General features: G+C 41.9%; 1 protein-coding gene across 1 annotated transcript in view; it reads left to right on the top strand.

The window, feature by feature from the left end:
* LOC102378337 (collagen alpha-1(XXIV) chain-like) overlaps positions 1-21256 on the top strand; it is a 182087-nt gene that overhangs the window by 60709 nt on the left and 100122 nt on the right. Inside the window, exons 6-8 of the mRNA XM_025193649.1 lie at positions 724-777; positions 3674-3727; positions 19074-19118. Of these exons, the coding sequence (XP_025049434.1) occupies positions 724-777; positions 3674-3727; positions 19074-19118 (153 nt within the window). The remainder of the gene's footprint in view (positions 1-723; positions 778-3673; positions 3728-19073; positions 19119-21256) is intronic.

Below are 21256 nucleotides of genomic sequence, written 5' to 3'. Positions count from 1 at the left end.
CAAGTGTGTGCACGGCAGAATTTAGTGAAGTGGGAATACAGAAATATATGAAAATGTGGTGCATAACCCATACTAATATGTTTTCATTATGAAAAATCAGTACTCTTCTATTGCAAAATCTGTTAAATTTCTTCTGTAGGTTTTTGCCATCTATTTTCACAAAAAGGAGTTCTTTGCCTGCCAATTATACCTTACTTTCCCCTTTAGAAGCATTTACATTGTAACACAGATAAATCCAAAGTCCTTAGAAGTAAAAAATGGACAACTTAGCATTGGTCTTAATGGAAAATTATTTCCTGTCTTACACCTTGAGGACAACCTAATCAGTTTTGTTTTTTCAGGTAAAAACTAATGAATGAAACATTGCAAGCAATTGCCTATATATCAAGAAAGGCTTTAAAGGACACTAGAATGGGACTGGCAAGGACCTCTTCTGCATTTGCAACTAAATTTTGGCTTTTTAGCAAATAGACTTCAGGTGCAATGTGAAAAAATACAGGAAAAAATTATACTCAGATAAATTTGGATTATTGTGTTATATCATGCAGTGTCACACATTAAAATTGGAAAGCATATCTGGAATAAGAATTTTTTTTTTTACATAACCGTTAGACCTCTCCCCCCCTCAAATTGCTTCAGCTGTGAACATTTTGAAGCTGGCTATGAAATAAAACATTCCTCTATTCTTGTATTATATTAACTGATTTAATTTATCTGATATAGGGCCCTAAAGGAGATCCAGGATTTTCCCCAGGACAAGCAAAACGTGGAGAAAAGGTAATCCATTCTCATTTAAAGACCAATATTATGATTATTCCCTGGCCCTCTGTATCGATGGGTCTAATCTTTTTAAGTGTTGTGTGAATTTTAATCTCTACTTTTCAATTAATGGTCATGATAGGAAGCAGTATGACCACTGCTTTTTATATGTTGTAGTGATTAATCCTGTGTCTGGTGTTTCTCTGACATTCGTTTTTCTAAGAATGGCTAATGGATATATGGGAGTTGGATTTTAGTGCACTACAATAAAGTAAGCCTCTTCAAAAAGGCAAAAAGCATTCTGTAGCTGAAACATAACTATTGTGACTATGCTCTTATTTACATACTTAAATCAGGAGTGACCCTGCTTAAATCAGTAAATGTGTAAAACCAATGTGAGTGAAGAAAGAACCACGCTCAGAGAAAAATTCTGATTTGAAACAGAAATGTAAAAACGACTCCCAACTAAGCAGTTCTGCTTCTTTTCCTCATTCAAAATCTTATCTATACTCCTTAGTGAGGAGAAAAATAGCTATTTTCTCCAGGCCAGTTTTCACATCATCTGGAAAACTGTTACCTAAATTGCAGTGGGTTTATTCAGGTGTGGCTAGGGGCAGAATATTATTTTGATATGGTGCACTCTCCAAGAAGCCAACCTTCTTTTCTGATTTCAGATTGAGACTGAAGGGTGGGCTGCTAGGAGAAAAACATTCTTATTTTCAAATAGAGCAAACTGGATTGATAAATAATAGGGATGCAACTACAGCCAGATCTTGACCGTTACTTTTTAGGTTACAGCTAAATATTACACCATTTAGGACTTGTGTGCGCAGGGAGTTCAGAGAGAAGTTAGTACAAAATAGCAAGGATATGAATTTTAGGGTATTCTGAATTTAATCATTCAGTGAATCCTGTTATTCTGCACTAGGTGTATCTTTTCCAGATTAGATATTGTAGGATAAAAAAGATTGACTTAAATTGCAAAAAGTCACTCCTGGAGTGGAATAAGAATAGTCATAAAAGAAACTTCTCATCAACAACTATTCTGAGCCTGCTCCCTGACTAGATGAGCCCTTAGTACAGAAACATTTCTATCTGTTACACTACCCCAGTGACGTGAAGGCAGCAAAAGGCAGCCGCTTATGAATGAAGGGTCATTCAGCTCTAAAAAGAGGCAGTAAGAGTATTTTATGGTGGCAAGATCAGATAACTTGACAGTAAGAAATCAAAGATTTTCACTTCCAGTTTATATTAAGTAGGATTCTCACAATAAGCTTCCATAGTTGAACTATTTGGGTATTTTATGTCTTGCTAAAATATTTGTCAGTATAAACATATAGAGCGGTTCTTTGTGGCAGCTGTGGGTTGGAGACTTATGATTACTTCACTTTTGGACTGCATATCTATTGATTATGGCTAACACTTTAAAACCAATGTGCTAATACTGAAAATTTAATATCAGGTTTATGTTATAATGCATTAACTAATGCTATCTATTTTAAGAACGCTTTGTATTTATCCTAAATTATATAACTATGAGTTGTATCTTTAGACTCTTTAGTTTTTATGTTAAGCCTTATTATGAAAACTTGTCAGGAGACAAACTATTGTAACACGTTTAGTAACTGCAAAATGTAGCAAAAATCCTGACTTTATATTCTTGTTACAGAAATCTGTAAAAGATATGTGTATTTATAGCTGTTTAAGTGAGCTAAATCACTGTAATTTAAACCTTGTTACAACAGTTTGAGTTTACTTTTGCTGTACAAACCAACATTTTTTGTTATGCAGACATAACAGTTGCATTGTAACAGGTTCTACTGGTATCATTGGATTCTGATATAACCATTGCATCTGTCTTCTCCTAGACCAATTTCCAAGATGGAGCACTCTGACACATCACATTTGAATCTGGCCCACTGATTCTATAGGATTCCTCAGGTTAATAAAACTCAGAAGTTGAAAAGCCATAAAAGAAGAGTTGAACATAAAAAGCAAATTGTGATAGTTTAAGAACACATATGCTTCCATCTTGCACTTTTTCCCAATCCCTTGGCATGGAAAGGATTCTCTTACATTTACTCGCTCATATCATTATGCAGATACAAGCAGGTCTTTGAGAGTCTGAATCTAAATTTATGTCATCCCATATTGTCTCTGGATTTGGTCCATGGTGCTAAATGAGAAAATTTTCCAATATTCTGTTTCCACGCATATTTAAAGTATGTGGAATACTCGCCACATAAACCCCATATATAGTTTTCTGTTGCTTGCAGATTTGTATGGAACTAAAAGTGACAAACATTTTCCCTAGTGCAAGAAATTTGTCATGAAAATATTGGAAAACAGACCTAATTAAATCAACTTGAAAGTTCTTTGACTCCTAAAACTCTCTTCCTTAAAATGTAGGCTTCATAGCCAAGGACAAAATACCTGACAATAGTTTAGTTGCTGATTTGCCAAGACTATTGCTAACATTGTCTTCTTGTCTCTGTTTCTCCCCCTCATCTGTTTGTCTCAGTCCCTAGTCTCCTGTCATGCATATAGATAGCCAGCTCACTGGGGCAGGGACCATCCATTTGTTTTGTACACTGCCTAACACGTGTTAGCTCTGATCCACGATTGAGGTTCCCGGGAACTACAAAAATGCAAAGAATACATAGCAAGGATGCAGATACTTATTTAAAGTGCAATTCACCCTAGGCAAAAGTATAGCCCTAGACTTATGTAACTTCTTCAAACCCACTAAAGATGACTAAAATGCAACTATTTGGGGACCCTATAACACAAAGCATTTGTCATTTTCATCATAAATGTCCAAGAGTAAAGAAAAATGTACTGTATCTCAGGTGTTCGTAATCTTTTAAAAATATTCTAGTAAAATAAAATGTTTTTACTTTATTGTGTTGCACAGGGTGACACGGGTCCAATTGGTTTACTAGGTCCACCTGGTAACACAGGTGAGAAGGTAAGTTTTTGTTTTCATTTTTGTATTTTCATGTTAAAGTCACATCCATTGGAAAGTAGTGGGATGTTTGCAGGCATGTTGAGACTGACCATATTTGAGCTGTGCAGTGCATCTTTGGGAATTCATCATCATTTGAAATGTAAAATAATGTTCTATTAAAATGTAATTTGCAAGAATAAATCGGACCATAGTCATATGTTTCATTGATCTCTTTTTCAGAATGTTTCCAACTTTATTAGTAATTTTTAAAATGAAAATTTCCCAGGGAATACAAAGTTATAGAACTTTATAGCTGTTGTCTCCTATGTTGGAAGAAGCTCAGGACTATAGCTGTATAAGTGCTTTAAAGTCACTGTAGATCAGTAGCATAACTGAGCAGGGCAACTGGAGTGTGCAAAAATAGCCCTCCCTGCAGCTGGCAGTTGGCTTTGCCACTGCCAGTGGCAGGCACGGCTGCCCTTTCCCCGGCGGGTGGCAGTTGGCTTTCCCCCTGCCTGTGGCAGCCACGGCTGCCTTGTGTGGAGCCACTGCCCAGGACATAGAACTGCCCTGTTACATCTCTGCTTTAGACTGTGAATTAAGTCTCTTCATTCCTTCTTCTAAAATCCAATCCTTAGTATTGGGGAGTTGGTAAGGTTTCAGCCATACTGTGCTCCTTCTTATCAGGCAGAGGGAGCAACGCTGAAATACACATGCACTTCAGGCTGTCCAACCTCCTGGGCGGACTGCATTTTGGATTTGGTGCAGACTCTACCACTGGCAAATGAAGGAGTTATATGCTGGAGTCTTGCTCCATTTTGGTTGGCTTATTTAGAAAGGGTCAGTTTGAAACCCGCTTTAAACTTGGGACTGTTATCTAAGTATGGCTGCAGTGCATGCACTGTCACTGTCCATTTGGCAGAAAAGTAGAATGCTTTAGGCCCATGACTTCATTCAGAACTTCACTGAGAACTAAATTCACTGAAAATGTAGTTGCAAAATATAAATTAAAGCATTTTTCTGGATGCTCTCAAATGTCCTTCCCTGAAAAACTTGGTAAGGGTAAGTAAATATATGCTTGCCTGAAACACAAAGATATTTTAATAGAAGAGTCTTAAGGTGAAGTTCCACTTAGACCATGCAAAGGGCACTTAAAACACAAGTGTTTGCGCATTAAATCTTGCTAACTTGTGCTAAGTGCCCTCTAACCATCTCAAAGTTGTGCCACTCCAGGCAAGGGTTACCTTTGGGCTGTGCTACCAAGCTCATTTTAATGTAACTTCAGTCTGTTCCACAGAGATAAAAGGAGCAATTGGCAGTCCTGTAGCATCCCAGGATACACTGCTCTCAGGCTCATCTGAAATCTGTGGAATGTTAAGTGGCATTAAAGTGAGAATATGCTGTGAGCAGTCACACATTAAGCGTTAATACCATTTCTTGCTTGCTCAGCTCTGGCTTCCCACTGGAGGGCTGGTGAGCACGGGTGTGACTAGGAGCCAGGATACCTGGGCTATTTCCCTGCTCTGGGGAATATGTTCTAAGTCAGGGGTGCCATATATATGGCCCACAGGCCAGATCAATCCAGCCCATAAGTTTGATGGGGAGGGGGACCTTGCTGTGGCTGTAGTCAAGCACCCCAGCAAGTAGTGAAGCTGCTGAAGTCCACCAGGTCAGCCTGCCTACTGAGTAGAGCCAAGCGGGAAGTAGGGGTTGCAGGGGTAAGGGTCACAAGTCAGGAGCCAAAATGCCAAGCCAGGGTCCGAATCTCTTCAGCTTCCGCAAGAGAAGGATGAGAGTTGATCTTGTGACTACAATCTCATTGGGGGGTGGGGAGTCAGCAAGGAATAGGGCAAGGGTGGACAAAATACAGCCCATGGGCCAGATGTGGTCCACCAGGCCATTCTGTCCAGCCCATGGGGCCCCTAAATAATTTAGAAAATTAATATTTATCTGTCCCTGACTGCCTGTCATGCAGCCCTTGATGGCTTGCCGAGACTCAGTAAGCGGCCCTCCACCCAAAATAATTGTCCGCCCCTGGAATAGGGGATACTCTGTTTACCAGGGCACCCCTTGGGGTTACTAGAAACAATGGCCATAAACTGAAGGAGAGCAGATTTAGATTGGACATCAGGAAAAAAAAATGTTTGTAATGAAGGTTGCCAAAATATGGAATGGGCTTCCAAGGGAAGTGGTGCTTTCCCCTACCTTGGAGGCATTTAAAAGGAGATTAGACAACATCTGGCTTGGGTTACTTGACCCCAGTGCTCTTTCCTGCCCAGAGCAGGGGGTCAGACTTGATGATCTAATTGGTCCGTTCCGACCCCAGAAATCTATGAATCTAGAACCTGGGAATCAGAAACCCAGTTACCAAGTCGGAAGGATAATCCACAGGGCAAAGTCCAAGAGCCCAAAGCCAAGCCAGGCTTAGGAGTCAGATTCACAGAAGTTTAGGTCTGGAAGGAGACCTCATGAGATCACTAGGTCCAGCCCCCCTGCTCTGGGCATCAAAGACTGTTGGGGTCAAATAACTCCAGTACGGTGTGCTTCCAGTTTCCTTTTGAAGATCTCCAGGGTAGGTGCCTGCACCACCCATGCTGGGTGTCTATTCCAGAGTCTGGTCACATGAAGCATGAAGAAGTTTTTCCGTATATCCAGTCTGAAACCTTCTTCTAGGAGTTTGACCATTGCTCCTGGTTTTCCCTTGGGGCACTTTGGTGAATAATTGTTTACCTAGCCCCTGATGCTCACCCCTGATATATTTGTATGCTGCCACCAAATCCCCCCAAAGTCTTCTCTTTTCTAGACTGAACAGTCCTGTATCTGTTAGCCTTTCCTCATATAGCTTGCTCTTCAGGCCTCTAATCATACAAGTGGCTCTTCTCTGGACTCTCTGAAGCTTCTCCACATCCGTCTTGAAGTGCAGTGCCCAGAATAGGACACAGTAAACCAGTCTGCAGGCAACATTTGTAATTGCCTTTTGTATGTATTACAGCCAGTGGTTTTTTTGCACTGGACAAAACCATACATTTATTTTTTTTGTAAACAGAAGAGAGAGATACTAGAGAGGTCTGCAGGCAAAATCCAAAGGCCAGAATCCAGGAGCAAACCAAAGGCAAGGTCAGGAACAAGGGAAGTCAGAGAAGTTGTTGGGACAAGAGCTACTCAGAGACTGAAGACCAGTGTGTTGTGCAGCAAAGTTCAGGTGCTGGAGGAGTTGTATAAATGCAGCTCTGGGAAGGAGCTAGGGATCATCTGGCCTTGATTGGTAGTAACTGCGCCAGTGCACTTAACAAGGGCTGCAGAGCAGAAGCCTGCCTAAACCTTACAGAGCTGACCCAGGCTTCAGCACAGGAATTTGCAGTAGTGCTGCAGCCCCAGTAATACCGAGCAAAGGACCCTGGTGCCATGGCTAGTAAGGGTACACTGATAGAGAGTTTGGGAGCTGATACCAATAGTCAATATTTATTGAGGCATGTTGGCCAATACCGATCCAATTTCTGATACAGCTGCATCCAGCTGGTAAGTCCAGTGTGGTGGAAGGGGAGGGGGAAGGGAAGGGGCATGGCAGGGGGCAGATCAGTGCCCTTACCCCTGCCCCCTCCCTCACCATGGGGGGCATTGATCCCCCACACACACATACACACTCCATGTCCCTTCCCTTCCCCATCCCCTTCCACTACATTGGACTTACCAGCTGGAGGCAGCTCTCAATCCTGCCAGCTGTGCTCCCTGCTGCCTGAGTACTGCGCTGCAGGTGCGCGCACTACTGGTATTTATCAGCCAAATTATTAGCCCCATCAGGCTGATATCTGATACAGCCAGTTTTCTTTATATTGGTACCGATCTGATATCAGATTGATTTATTGGTGCACCTCTAATGGCTAGTTCTTGCGGCAACAGTCAGATACCCATGGTGCCAGGCCTCTTCTTGCTGGGATCTAGACTGGAAGGAGGGGAAAGGGGGTCTGAGGGCCCTATCCAGCCCATGGGTTCCAGCTCCACACCATTCATCCAGCCTATGTACTTGACCCTGCATCACTCATCTGGCCCACAGGACCAGATGAGTTTGACACCCCTGGTCTAAGTGCAGCGTATAACTTCATCCTTCCACAGCTTTTGGTTACAACTCTTCTTAACTCTTTTCCATTTGCTAATGTGTTCATTAAATCATGTGCTCATTCATTCAATATTAGTGTTGGGTCTCAGACTGTCAGCACCCCAGAACTGAACATTTCTCAGACACTTGTGCCAGAACAACTAAAACTCCTGCCCAGAAAACAATTGAAAGAAGTTCAGCTTTTGGATGGTACTTAATATTGATATTATTATATTTTCAGTAGCAGAAATGTCAGAGCATTCTAAAAAGTAAAAGACCCATATACACTGCATTTAAAAATGCATTCAAATCTTAGCAGTCTGTTTACATTGGACAACATGAGACAAACAATAGAGAATTATGAGAAGGGAACAGAAAGGATGCCAGTACTGAAAGAGCAGAGCAAATAGCTTACAAAGGAGCTGGACATAAAGCTAGAGATGATGGGTGGAATGAATTCGTGTTTAATTTTTTTGATAAACAACGTTTTTAGTTAGATTTTGTAATAGATATGACATCAATTGATGCATACAACCCAGCTGCTTGGAAAGTGTAGTCTAACTATAGCATTCTGTACTCAGGATATTGAGGAAAAAGAAAATGAGCATGAAGGGAAGTGATTAAGGTACAAATAAGTAGTTCAGCAAGGACTCATCAAAATAGCAATGGATTCTTTCAGTTTCCAGAGATGGTGAGAGAAAAGAGAGATGTGGAAAGCAAATATTTGAGGTATTAGATAGCTCTGGAATTTTTTTATCTTTAGAGCAATGGTCAATTCTTGTAAGTGAAAATGAACTAAAAGACATCATCATCATGAGCAGTCCCTCGCAGCTGAGGATGGTTGTCATCCATGACTGCTTTATCTATGAGTCCAAAGATGGCTGACAAAGCTTATCCAGGATCAGACTCTGCTGCAGCTTGGGCACATGTTTCCATGCAGGGTGGGTGGCTCTGGATCTTTGGTTCGGTCCGCAACGCACTGTTTCTGCTGCTCCTGTTTTTCCTTCACCTGTTGTCGCTATAAGGTTTCAAAGTAGCTCCTTGCAGCTGGCTCTTCCTCCATTTGAAGCATCCCTGGCAATAGTAATCCATGAGTTGATATTGATGTTGCATCTTTTAAAGTTGGCTTTGAGGATGTCCTTCAAGTGCTTTTTTTACCCTCCTCTTGAGCATAACCTTAACTGAGCTGGGAGAATAAAACTGGCATTGGGAGTCTGGAGTTGGAAATCTGGATGACATGGCCAGCCCAGCAAAGTTGATGTCAGAGGACACTAATATTGGTACATCTATCCATGCTGGATTCTAAGGATCTTCCACAGGCAGCATTGGTGATATTTCTCCAGTGACTTGACACCAAGTTTCCTGTATGTTGTCCGTGTCTTGGCTCTGTACAGTAAGGTGGGGATCATGACTGCTTGATAAACCATGAACTTGGTTTCAGATCTGATGTCATTATCTTCAAACACCTGTTTCTCAGGTGTCTGAAAGCTGCACTTGCACATTTGAGGTGATGTTGGGTTTCTTCATTGATGTCAGCCTTCTGCGAGCGATGGCTTCTGAGGTATGAGAAATATTCACCATTCTCTAGAGTCTCATTGTGAATCTGAATTACTGGAGCTGAGGACTGTTCGTTAAGAGCTTGTTGACAGAGGACCTTAGTCTTCTGAAAGTTAAGTGTCAGTCCTGTTTTCTTGTATGCTTCTGTAAAGATGTCGATGATTGCCTGAAGGTCTGCTTCCAAGCAAGCACAAACTGCAGCATCATCAGCATACAGGAGCTCAATGATTGAGATAGAGGTGGTCTTGGTTTTGGCTTGGAGTTGACTGAAATTAAACAGCTTACCATCCATTCGGTAGGTTAGCTCCACTACAACTGGAAGCCTGTTGGTGGTCAGATATAGCATTGTGGTAAGGAATATCAAAAAAAGGGTTGGAATGGTGACACAGCTTGCTTAACTCCCATCTTAACCTCAAAGGGATCTGCAATAGAGCCATCACTGAGAATCACTGCTTTCATATGTAACCCGGGCGGTACTCCAAAAGGTACCCCTTCTCCAACTGAAGGGATCAAAGTAGGTGCACAAGCACTGTGGGGGGTGTAGGGACTCTCCTCCCCCTATAGAGCAGAGCCAGACCACCACTGGGGACTTAACCATATACCTTTTAATGAGAGAACGATACTGGGGACATAACAGGCATAATCAGGGGGTATAGTGGACACTACAATGCCCCAAGGGGGCAGGATTTGACAAAGGTTAGACACTTACAATCATTGGCAAAAGACAGGGTTAATAAAATACAAAACACAAACAGCAGAGCAAACAATACTGGTTGGGGAAATATAAAAAGGCACAAAATACAAAATGTCAAAGGACAAAGAAATATAGGGCCTAGGTACCTGGAGGAAGATAGAGGTGGGAAACACAATAGCTCCTTTCTACTGCAAGAGGATTTTCTCCTTGTTAGCTCACTCACTCCAAGTCACTAAAGCTGAGATCTGAACTCAGATCTCCTACATGGTAGGCAGGAACACTGCCGCACAGCCACCAGTGCCAGTACTGTTCTGAACTGCTAGGGGTCTTGACCTTCCTGGAGCCCCGGCTTCATGTCGAGCTGCCTGGTCTCTGATTTGGAGGAGCTGGAAGCCGAGCTGGGAACCCCTGAGGTCATTGCTCAGTTCCTCCTGCTGGCCACAGCCTCTCGTAGGGGATCCTGGAGCCCAGCAGGAAGCCTCTCCTGCCGGCCACACGCCGTGCTGCTGAGGGTCCACCTGCTGCCTGCAGGTCCTGCTCCTTCAGGCTTTTCTGGGGCAACTGCTTCCGCCCCGCTGGCTCAGCTCTTGCCAGCTCTTTGAAGCTCCTTCCTCATAGTCCCTCGCTGGTCTCCCCCTGAGTCAGCCGTGCTGCCCCTTTTATCCCCCTCCAGGTGACCCCAGGGGCCAATCAGGGGACATGAAAGGTGAATCTCTGGGGCCTGATTGGTGAGGAAAGGGAATCCCAAGTCCTCCAATCGTCTTTTGCCCTTTCAAAACCCCTGGGCTAGGTCACTGCCAGCTAGCCCATCACACATACCATTTTGAAGCAAGCAAAGCATGATGATGAATTTTGGTGGGCGCACACACTTCAGAAGGATCTTCCACAGCACTTCTCGGTTGACAGAGCAAAGACTTTCTTGAGGTCAAAGATGGTCATATAGAGAGGTTTAAGTTGTTCCTGGCACTTTTCCTGCACCTGGCAAGCAGTGAAGCTCATGTTGGTTGTGTCTCTTGATACCCTAAAACTACACTGAGATTCTGGCAGGAGCTCTTCAGCAAATGTAGAGACGGTTCAGGAGGATTCTCACAGTGATCTTTCCTGTGGTGAAAAACAAAGCAATCTCTCTGTAATTTCTACAGTCAGACTTGTCTGCTTTCTTGAAGATTGTTATGATCATGGTGTCCCTGAGGTCACCTGGGATTTCCTCATCATTTCAGTTCCTTAAGATGAGGGCATGGAGCTGTGATGTGAGCTCCTCTCCCCCATGCTTGAAGATTTCAGCAGGGATTCCATCAGCTCCAGATGTGTTGTCATTCTGCATTTGCTTGATGGCTTTCCTCATCTCATCAAGGGTTGGAGGGATTTACAAGATTGTTTCTAACTGGATATTGTGGGATATAGTTTATATAGAAAGAAGATTTCATTTTAAGTCATTTTGTAGTGAGTTGTTTTGCTGTAGCCAAGATTTGTCAGTTCAAATGACCAAGTAAGCAAGAAGCAAAAGCTCAGTTTAGCTTCTTTAGACAGAAGCTCAGTTTGTTCAGGGAGAAGTACAACTATGTATTATCTTCACAGAAGTGATATCCATGTTTAAATTGGAGAAATACAATTTAGAGATTAGGAACTTGGACAGAGATTGTAGATATTCCATCATGGAGAAAATGGAAAAAATAAAGGAGCACTATAAAGCTTTCAGCAGAAATATAAACTAGAAAGTCTCAGATTATCAGACCTTATTCATTCATGTTGACAAGTCATTAAGCAGAAAATATAAATTACACAATGTTAATCATATTAATGCTTTATTGGCAACAGAATTCAAGAAAATGAGAGTACCAGAACAAAATGCAAAATCCAATATTGCATTTTAAAGCATTCTTTTTTTTCCTTGTCATGAACATTTGTAATTGCCTTTTGTATGTAGTACAGCCAGTGGTTTTTTGCACTGGTCAAAACCATACATTTATTTTTTCTGTAAATGGAAGAGAGAGATACTACAGAATTAGTTCTAAAACTTGTATGGAAATATATCTCATTTATCTATAGATCTTTGGCATATTGTTGTTCATCCTATGCAAGCAAAGATGACCACATCTGGGATGGGGGAAGAAAAGAGAAAGGAAGCGGGAAAGAAAAAGGGAGGGAGAAAAGAGAAAGGGAGAAAAAGAGGAGGTGGGTGGAGACTAGGTTATGTGGCTTATAAGCACAGTCTTTGCCCTGAATAACCTGCTGCAGCAGGGGCAGAAGATTGACGAGGACTGGACACAAGAGGTCCTTATTTTCCTGGCCTCGTGCTTCCTCACTGCCTCTGCCATGCACCACTGCTCAAAGGCCACATACAGATTTTTGGAATTTAAGTAAATTAACACAACTTAAAGGTCTGCCTAGAATTTATAGTCCTTAGGTGGAGAAAATTCAGCTTGGCATGGTTAGTTCCTATCCAGATCAGATCCAAATTTTATCTGGTAGCCTGTTTCTTTCCAGCAACTGTCACCAGAAAAATTTTGGCGTCTTTTGAATCCTGAAACATGCATTGCTTTGCTGCAGTATCAGTTTCTACTTTCTTGTGAACAGAAGTTGCTTAGATGTGAGCCAGTTGTAATTTGTTCTCCACTAGGGGACTCACAGTTGGGGGTGCGGAACTAAAATCTGACTTCTTTCTTCCTTCCACAAGAATTCTTTCTTTGTGAGGGTTAGAGACTCCACACATGATTGCATTCACTTCAGCATTGAAGATTTTACTTTTTGTTTCCATGATATGTAGATCAGATTCTAACTAAAACCACATTTCAAAAACCTCTAGTCTGAATTAATCATGTAGGAATACCAGTCCCTTGAATTACGTTACACCTGTAATTATTAAATCACAACTCTGTTTTAATAGACCTTAGCCCTAGCTTTGCAGTGTTTGAGATGACAGAATGTTGGTATCATTAACCAAGATATCTATGGGCATGTGTAGACAAAATGGGGACCCTAAATTGAAGTGGTGGGTTTTTTAAAACATTGCTTCAATTTAGCGTTCCTTAAATGCTTCAGTGTTGTGCACACACCCACTCACCTGCCTCTCTGGCGGCGGGGAGGGGAGGGCAAGCTGCTGGCGGGTGGCGCGATCCCTGGGCTGGAGGGGAGGGGACTGATGCTTCCCTCTGCAGCAGCAGCAGGCCCTGTCAGGTGGCACCCACCCACAGGCACCCGGCTCGGCCAGTCCCAGGAGGCACCACAGCCACAGAGGGAAGCACCAGGCCCCAGCGCAGCTCAGGCAGGTAGACAGGCTCCAGGGAAAAGAGGCAGAGTTTTAGTCTGCTGCACCCCAAGTCATTTAAGGTGGATTATGCCACCAAATTTGCTACAGAGTCTGGAATTCCTGCACAATATGCTGCCAATGCAGGCAAACACCAACACCATAAAAGCAGTGCAAAAGCATTTAACCCACTGTAAAGTGTTGTGCACACATGCCCCTCATTTCGTCTACACATGGCCCTTGTCAATAAACCTGTTGTCAGATTTCTGCTGAGATGCAAACTTGTTTTCATTTTGGAAACTCCTTTTAAAGGATAAGTGTGTGTGCATAGCTGTGAAGGAATCCAGTTGGGAAAAGAAGTTATTTTACAAACCCCCAAAGTTCCTTTTCGCTACTGTATGGTAAAGTGCTTCTTTAAGAAAAAAGGTACATACGCCCTGCCTTCAGGGCTTTTCTTTTTCTTTTCTGGGTGGGTCGACTCTGCCTCAGGTTCCACTAGTACCGTTTTTAGGAAAAACAGAACTGGATGAGCCACACTGAGATGAACCACCGGCATGGTTCATCAGACGTTTTTACTGCTGTCTGGGAACAGCGCTGGCCGATGACGTCAGGAAAAATCACCACCCGGCTGATATAAAAGCTGGCGGAAGGGAAATGGAGTCGGCAGCAGCACCGCTGGGACTGGAGGGGGAGGCTACTCCCTGGGCTGCACACAGGGACCTGATGGAGGGGTCCAGGATTTATTGAAGAAGGCATCACACTGGCCTGGCAGGGCAGCCAGGCTAGGAGGACAGTGTCGAGGGACTTTGGAGCCACAGATGCCAGACCTGTCAGTGGGGCAGGCTGAGGCACCACACCCCAATTGTTCCTTTTACTTTCCTCCTAAATTGTTTTGAGTTTTGCAGAGCCCCGAAGAAGGGAGAGGGGCCAAGGGCAGCCTCCACAGGCCAGGAGGAGCCAGAACAGCACAGCAGGTAGCAGTGTGGGGAAGGAAGAACCAGCACTTTGTCTGGCACAGGCTGACGTCCCGTGGTTGTCTCGTATGGAAGGAGGCCAGATGACTAGCAAGGAGAAGAGGAAGCAGGTGAAGACAGCAGAAGGGTGAGCCAGCGATACAACATCTGGTCGTCCTGAGAGTTGGTGCATGGCCGGGGTGGAACCCCGAGAACACCCACTAAGGGCAGCACCTGGTCCACAAGAAGCAACAAGAAGGAATGCCAACACTGAAGGAAAAGACCAAGCCATGGCAGGAGAGTATCAGGGCTTTCTTTGGGGTGAACATGACCCAGCGTCAAGGCTGCTGGAACACACCCTGTGGCCAGCACCAGATGCATGCTCCAAAGCGGCAAGAGAGCACCTCCACAAGGCCAGATGGGTGCATGCACAAAGAGAAAAGTAGCCACAGGTGAGTTGAAGGAATAATAATATTTTCATAATGGGCATATATTGTAAGCAGCTGGGGCCAAATTTGGTGAAGCAAACTTAGCATCAATGCCTCCTGACACAACTGTACTTGTAGCAGTCCAAGGGTCTTAAGCATAAAAAATATATAGTTAACTCGACCAGTAGAGACAAACAGGGACAAAGAGCATCTCTCATAATCAAAGAGTAAGGAACAGATTTTCCAAAGATAGGGTAGGTGATTGAGGTTGTTTGATGTGAATGCTACAGACAGTTTAATCTCAGGAGGGATGACATATTATATATGCATGCTGCCATGGCACATCAGTTTAAATTCCACAGGGTCATAAAGGAAACTGAAGCCCAAAACAATACCATGAGGCTGTAGATTAACTTGCCTTGAATCATGCATACATGCAAAAACAACCATCATACACAAGTGGTTGCAGATACTCAAAATCAAAAATAACTTTAATTAAAGCAATTAACTAATTGCCTACAAGTAAAATGCAGAGTTTTTATTAGGAAAGGAAAAGATTTGGTTGCAAACAGAAAGAGGCATATCTATTAGTATTCCTGTCTTCATTTTTCTGTACTGTACACAACATTGGAAGTTGTTGGTACTAAACAAATAAATGTTTAAATAGCTGCAAAAACATTTAACTTTTCTGTGGTAGTAAATGACTCAGTTTATTTCACATGGGTGCCATTTAACTGAAAAGAACTATTTGAATTTAAGGGGAAAATACTCTCCTTTGAATGCTGTTTTTAGGGACATTTTGACATGTTGATTTGGCTTAACTGTAATTTTGCCTGAAGCTTACTTTATTTTTTTTACTAAGTATATACTTTCTGGTGTTTTTTCATCAGGATAGTGTATACCACCTCTCTCTGAGAGAAACCATTAATTCGACCTCTGTCCTTTCTCCAAGACCAAGCCTGGACAAAGTGGAGAGGAATGGCTTTCTTTGTAGCAAGCTTCTCTCTTCATAATAACAAATCTAAAATTTACACTGAAACTAGCAAAGACACACAACTAAGTTAGCATCCCGTTAGTTCTCCTTACTAAGGTAATTAAAGATGATTTTTGTTAATAAAGCATATGAAGGAAAGCATGACAAGAGCATTATGTTAGTAACTGTATAAAAAAAAGAAAATCTTCTACATGTAGGGTATGCCACAAAAGAGTAATTAAAAGATAGTGAAGCAAAACTGTGCAAAGGCACTGTGATGTTAGGGGCCAAAATCAAATCTGCATAACAGCTGCATCCATTGGAGATGTGTTAAGGGTCATTGTGCATCAGTTGTATATTGTGACATCCATACAGCTCTTCCTGATTTATCTTGATAAGAGATAGGGACCTTTTGGTTTCAAAAGAAGTATATTCATATTTGCATTTGAAATACTAGGTCTTGGGAGTAGGAGGAAGCCTCCAGATGTGTCAGCATTGCAATCGAGTCAGCATTGCAGCTCAGGAAGGCACGCAAATAAATTTAGCAGCTTGTGTGCTGGTACCAGTGTAGCTGTAGCAACATGGCATAAGCCTAACCAAGACCCTGAGTACTTACTCACCAGCTAAAACCCTTGCCACAGCAGCCTCATAGCTATCAAGATGAGAGCTAGCTAGTAGCTAGATTGTATCTGGTTTAGATTTGTCTCCACAAGCTACATTTGCATTCCCACTTGTCTAGATCAATTATTCTCTGGTGCCTTGGGGTGCCTTGAGATCCTTTCAAGGGTGCTATGGGGCGTCACACAATGTTAGTCACTGTTAGGCGTGCAAACATGATTCACAAGATAAAGCCAGGGATCTCAAATAGGAATCTATAGTGTTAAAAATGTTCTGACCTAATGTGGGCTTTCTGAGTTATTTGCAGCAGAAAAACTGCTCTCTGGTTTTCCTGTAGTCAAAAAACAAGTGAAAACTAAGAGCTTGAGTTTTCAGAGTGGTACCTCAAGTCTCGTGAGAGGTTCTGCGAGTCGGATGTGGGGTTTCTCAAGTAGACAACCGCTGGGCAAACTGATGTAATTGACAGTTATATCACTGAACCTCTTCTAGATGCTATCATTGACATTTATGACATTTTGTAAACAAAATAAATATTAAGTATTCTTTCAGGAGGCTGGAGGGACTAGGCAAGAACCCTGCTGTAATTTTTTAAAGATTTAAAGATTTAAATTTTAAAAAAGAGTGGATCTACAAAGAAACCAAAGAAGGTTCTAGGATGAGGCTACATGCAGACAAAACAACATTTTGAAACCATGTGTCAGTGAGTGAAAATGTGGAGCTGTTAAGTACATTCTGTATTATGGTGCTTGTGGTATTGTCAGGCTGATGCAGCATCAGAAGAACACCACAGGATTGTAATCATTAGCCAGTAGCAAGAATGACATCAATTTATATCACTTATGCTAAATTGCTTGGTTCCTGTCATTATGCTGAAAAGCAAGAAGACTAAGAAGGTTATTGTCTTGTAAACATCATTTGATCTCTGCTCTACCACTGTCTTCTCAACATTTTGAAAATGATTGTCCAGCTGTTTCCATAGATACATGTTTATTTGTGTGATGATTCCTGAATTGATGTAGATCTGAAAGGTCATATTAACATTTTGCAAAGCAGTTTTCCATTCCTATGGCAACATTTTTTATGATAGCGTATAGAATCTTACAGCTTGTTGGCTTAACAGCATATCCACAGCAGCTCTTTTAGTCCTTTTTTTCCTCACGTTTAGAGATCATCCCCTCTTCCTGTGTACTCCAAACATCGAGTTCCTGGTTTCTCTGTCTTCCTTGAGAGGTGGCAGAACTGCTGTTCTGTCTGGGAGCTTGGGCAATGTGTGTTTTTTTTTTGTTTGTTTGTTTTTTTAATTAAACCAAACATATTCTAGTGGCAAATGTACAGAAAAAGTAATAAAAAGTGACAGAGACTAAGGGCTTGTCTATGTGACATAAGACACACATGTTATTGCTGTGTCCGCTAGCTTCCAAACAAGAAGCAGTAGAGCCACATTAGTGTGGTGCCACATGGCGAGGGACTCTTTTGGAGGTCCCAGCATGGATGCCTCTTTAGCCTTCCCCTAGCAATGCTAGTGCTTGTTAGATTTTCAGAGTGAAATAAGCTAAATGAAATTGAAGTGATTTTAATTCTGAATAGGACTGCACACAGGGAGGGGTCACATGCAATTGAAGTAATTCACTTGAACATTTAGTTGTGATTGATTTACTGAGCCTCAGTTCCCTTTCCTCCAGTCCAGATGAAACCAAACAACAGAATGTTTCCTTTAAAAGCACTTATTCTAATGAATCCTTTTAGTTCAGAAGTAGGGTAAAATTCTGAATCATAAAATAAATAGGACTTAAGACTCTGGAGGGACTTATCCTTTTCAGGCACTTTTGAATATTTTACCCATCATTCCTAAAGAAATGTTAATGCATTGCCTTCCAGGTTTTAGTTGCAGAGGGTTTAGTCATGCTCTTGTGGGGTTTAATGGGTTACCAGCAAGTGTTCTAAGTCATGCCATGGCACATTAATTAAAGTTTCAGTCACCTGATTTGTTCACATCCATTTCTTCACACCAGTGCCACAGATATCTTCTTCACTCCCTATACCAGTATTAGTAGGCTCAGATACAACATAGTGAATGGAAAACTGGATGAAATGAACCTACTTCTCACAGTCATCATCTTCCTTTTTTATTTTTTGACCATTTTTTACAATAGGGAAATTAATCCAACATGGAACTCACAGACATTCTGGTATATGGTTAAAAATATGTTCTGCAGCTTGTCATTTGCAGATGAATGTAATTTGTCTTTCCTTTATCATTTCTAAACATTAATATAATTTACCAGTACTCTGTGTGATTAGCAAGATGCTCTATTGGTTTGGAGAAAATGAGGCCTTTGGATTTTTTTTAATGAACTTCTTCCTAGAGAGCTTCATGCTATGATAATTTCCTGGTTATATCTTTTAATGTTATGACAAGGATTTGGAACAGGAAAACTGGCTGGACTTAATCCAGCTTTGCAGTAATTACAATCGGATCAGTGCCTACGGCATTTTGTGTACGTGTTAGTTAAACGAACACAAACCAGTGCTAATCCATGCAAGCTGAGCAGCCCATCTAGAAGTTATCTATATCTATATGAAGGCTTCTCTTTTTCTCCTCACATGTCCATTTACACATCAACTATTGAAATTAAGTCCTGCTGCCTGCTGATGTCACAGACAAATAGACATGCCAGACTTCTTTTCAATGAAGGAAAGATAAAGGGGGAAGGGCTGGAGCAGGGGAGGGGAAGAACCAAAAGTTGTATTTTACATATCTGAATATATTCACTATAGCATCTGCTGTTCTCTACCTGCAGGGTCCCAAAGGCTATCCAGGACCACTGGGTCCACAGGGTGAGCAGGTAAATAACACAGAAACCATTCCTTTAACACATGTTTTTCCAAGTATGTTATGTACCACTGAGCATAAGGATCAAGAATTTAATGTCAATTACTGATTAGTTGAAGAAATGATCGATAGAGTATATTTTGTCTAGATGCTTAGCTGCCATAGAGAGATGTGCAGTGTAAAGACCTAGATAAATTAAAATAATTTGTTTTCTCCAACTATTTTGATCACCTAGTAGAACTGTGTTTTGCAGTGCTTCAGGAGGAAGCAATTCAGATTCTTTCAAATCTTTACTGACTGGAACTTAATAATACATGCTTAATCTGTTGTGGAGAAGGAGGAAAATGTCTGCACTGCTTTCTTCACACTTCCATATCAATTCAAGGGATAGCTTTCACATGAATTTTTTAGGTAACTGCTTGCTGCTACTCTGTGCGAAGATAAGCACCTACAGCTTCCAAATGTATAGTCATGGAGTAGACTTAATTTTTTTCTACACAATACTGAATGTACTGTCAGTGATAAATAAATAGTAGTGACAATCACCAAAGGGGAAAGCAAATACTGAAAGCATTATCTAAACCTTTAACTGAATTCTACACCAAGACTCAAAATGATGGGAAGATCCTACCAATAATCTCGGTTCAGTTTCACAAGTAACTTTCTGACAGATTATTACTTGTTCATGGTCAGTGGAAGAAAAACATTAACTGCAGGGGCAATTAGTTCTGAAAACCAAAGGAGCTGCAAGTGGGGAAAAATAGCAAATCCATTGGGAGGGCTTCATGGGTGAGGATACGAGTCAGATTCACCCCAAAGAACAATTTTGGCAGCAAACAAGTGTGTTCATTTCCCTGAGGAGAATCTGATATGTAAGACCTCAGTATGAAATTACTGTCTGCACATCTCAATAAAGCCATACTACTGTTATACATAATGTTTTTCTTTGTTATATTATTTTGGAAATATTTTTAACTGATTTTTAAGAGTTTTGGAAAAGGTTTATTCAACAGCTGTTTCCTGTTACTGCTATTTTTAGGCCTTTTAGAAGGTGATGCATAATCTTAAAGGATGGCATGGAAAGACTGTGAAAAATTAAAGTCAGTTTACCAACAATAGAATTTGTGATTTTTCAAAAAACTTGCCTGTCGTTTGGAATTTCCATAAACTTGCAAAGAAAAGAAAAATGTTTCTGTACATTGGTCAAGTCTTTAATTAATTGAGAAGGAATGAAAGCAAGTGTTTAAAAATGGAAATACTAAAAGAAATGGGTCTGGATTCACTGTCACGTTTGAGATGATTCAGCCAAAAATATCGAGAGCCCCCTTAACTGTTTCAAGTTTTAGAGATCACAGAGCCTGGTTTCACGGCGGACCACCCATTCATGGCCTAGCAGGGCAAGAAAGTAAAAGAACATCCTTGAACACACACACACACACACACACACACACACACACACACACACACACACACACTTTTTTGCCTCTGCTCTCATGACTCCCAGTTTTTCATAGATTTCATAGACATTAGGACTGGAAGGGACCTCGGAAGATCATCGAGTCCAGCCCCCTGCCCAAAGGGCAGGAAGTCAGCCAGGTTCATAGGATCCCAGCAAGATGAGCATCCAGTTTGCTCTTGAAGGTATTCAATGTGGGCGCTTGAACCACCTCCGGTGGCAGGCTGTTCCAGACTTTGGGGGCTCGGACAGTAAAGAAATTCTTCCTTATGTCCAGCCTGAAACGGTCTTGTAGTAGTTTATGACCATTCGACCTAGTCGTCATCCCTTGGGGCGCTCTAGTGAACAAACGTTCCCCCAGATACTGGTGGTCACCCCTGATAAACTTATAGGTGGCCATCAGATCACCCCTGAGCCTGCGCTTTTCCACGCTAAAGAGCCCCATGGCTCTCAGCCTGTCATCGTAGGGTCTGCTTCCCTGACCTCTGATCATGCGCGTGGCTCTTCTCTGGACTCTCTCAAGCTTCTCCACATCCTTTTTGAATTGTGGAGCCCAAAACTGGACACAGTACTCCAGCTGCGGCCTCACTAAGGCCGAGTACAGGGGGAGAATGACGTCCCGGGATTTGCTTGAGAAGCATCTATGGATGAAAGCCAGCGTTTTGGTCGCTTTACTAGCCGCCGCATCGCACTGC

The sequence above is a fragment of the Alligator sinensis genome, unplaced genomic scaffold (assembly GCF_000455745.1).
Source record: "Alligator sinensis unplaced genomic scaffold, ASM45574v1 scaffold32_3, whole genome shotgun sequence".
Taxonomy (NCBI): domain Eukaryota; kingdom Metazoa; phylum Chordata; order Crocodylia; family Alligatoridae; genus Alligator; species Alligator sinensis.
The sequence above is the reverse complement of the archived record's forward strand: the minus strand, read 5'-3'. Positions and strand labels throughout refer to the sequence as shown.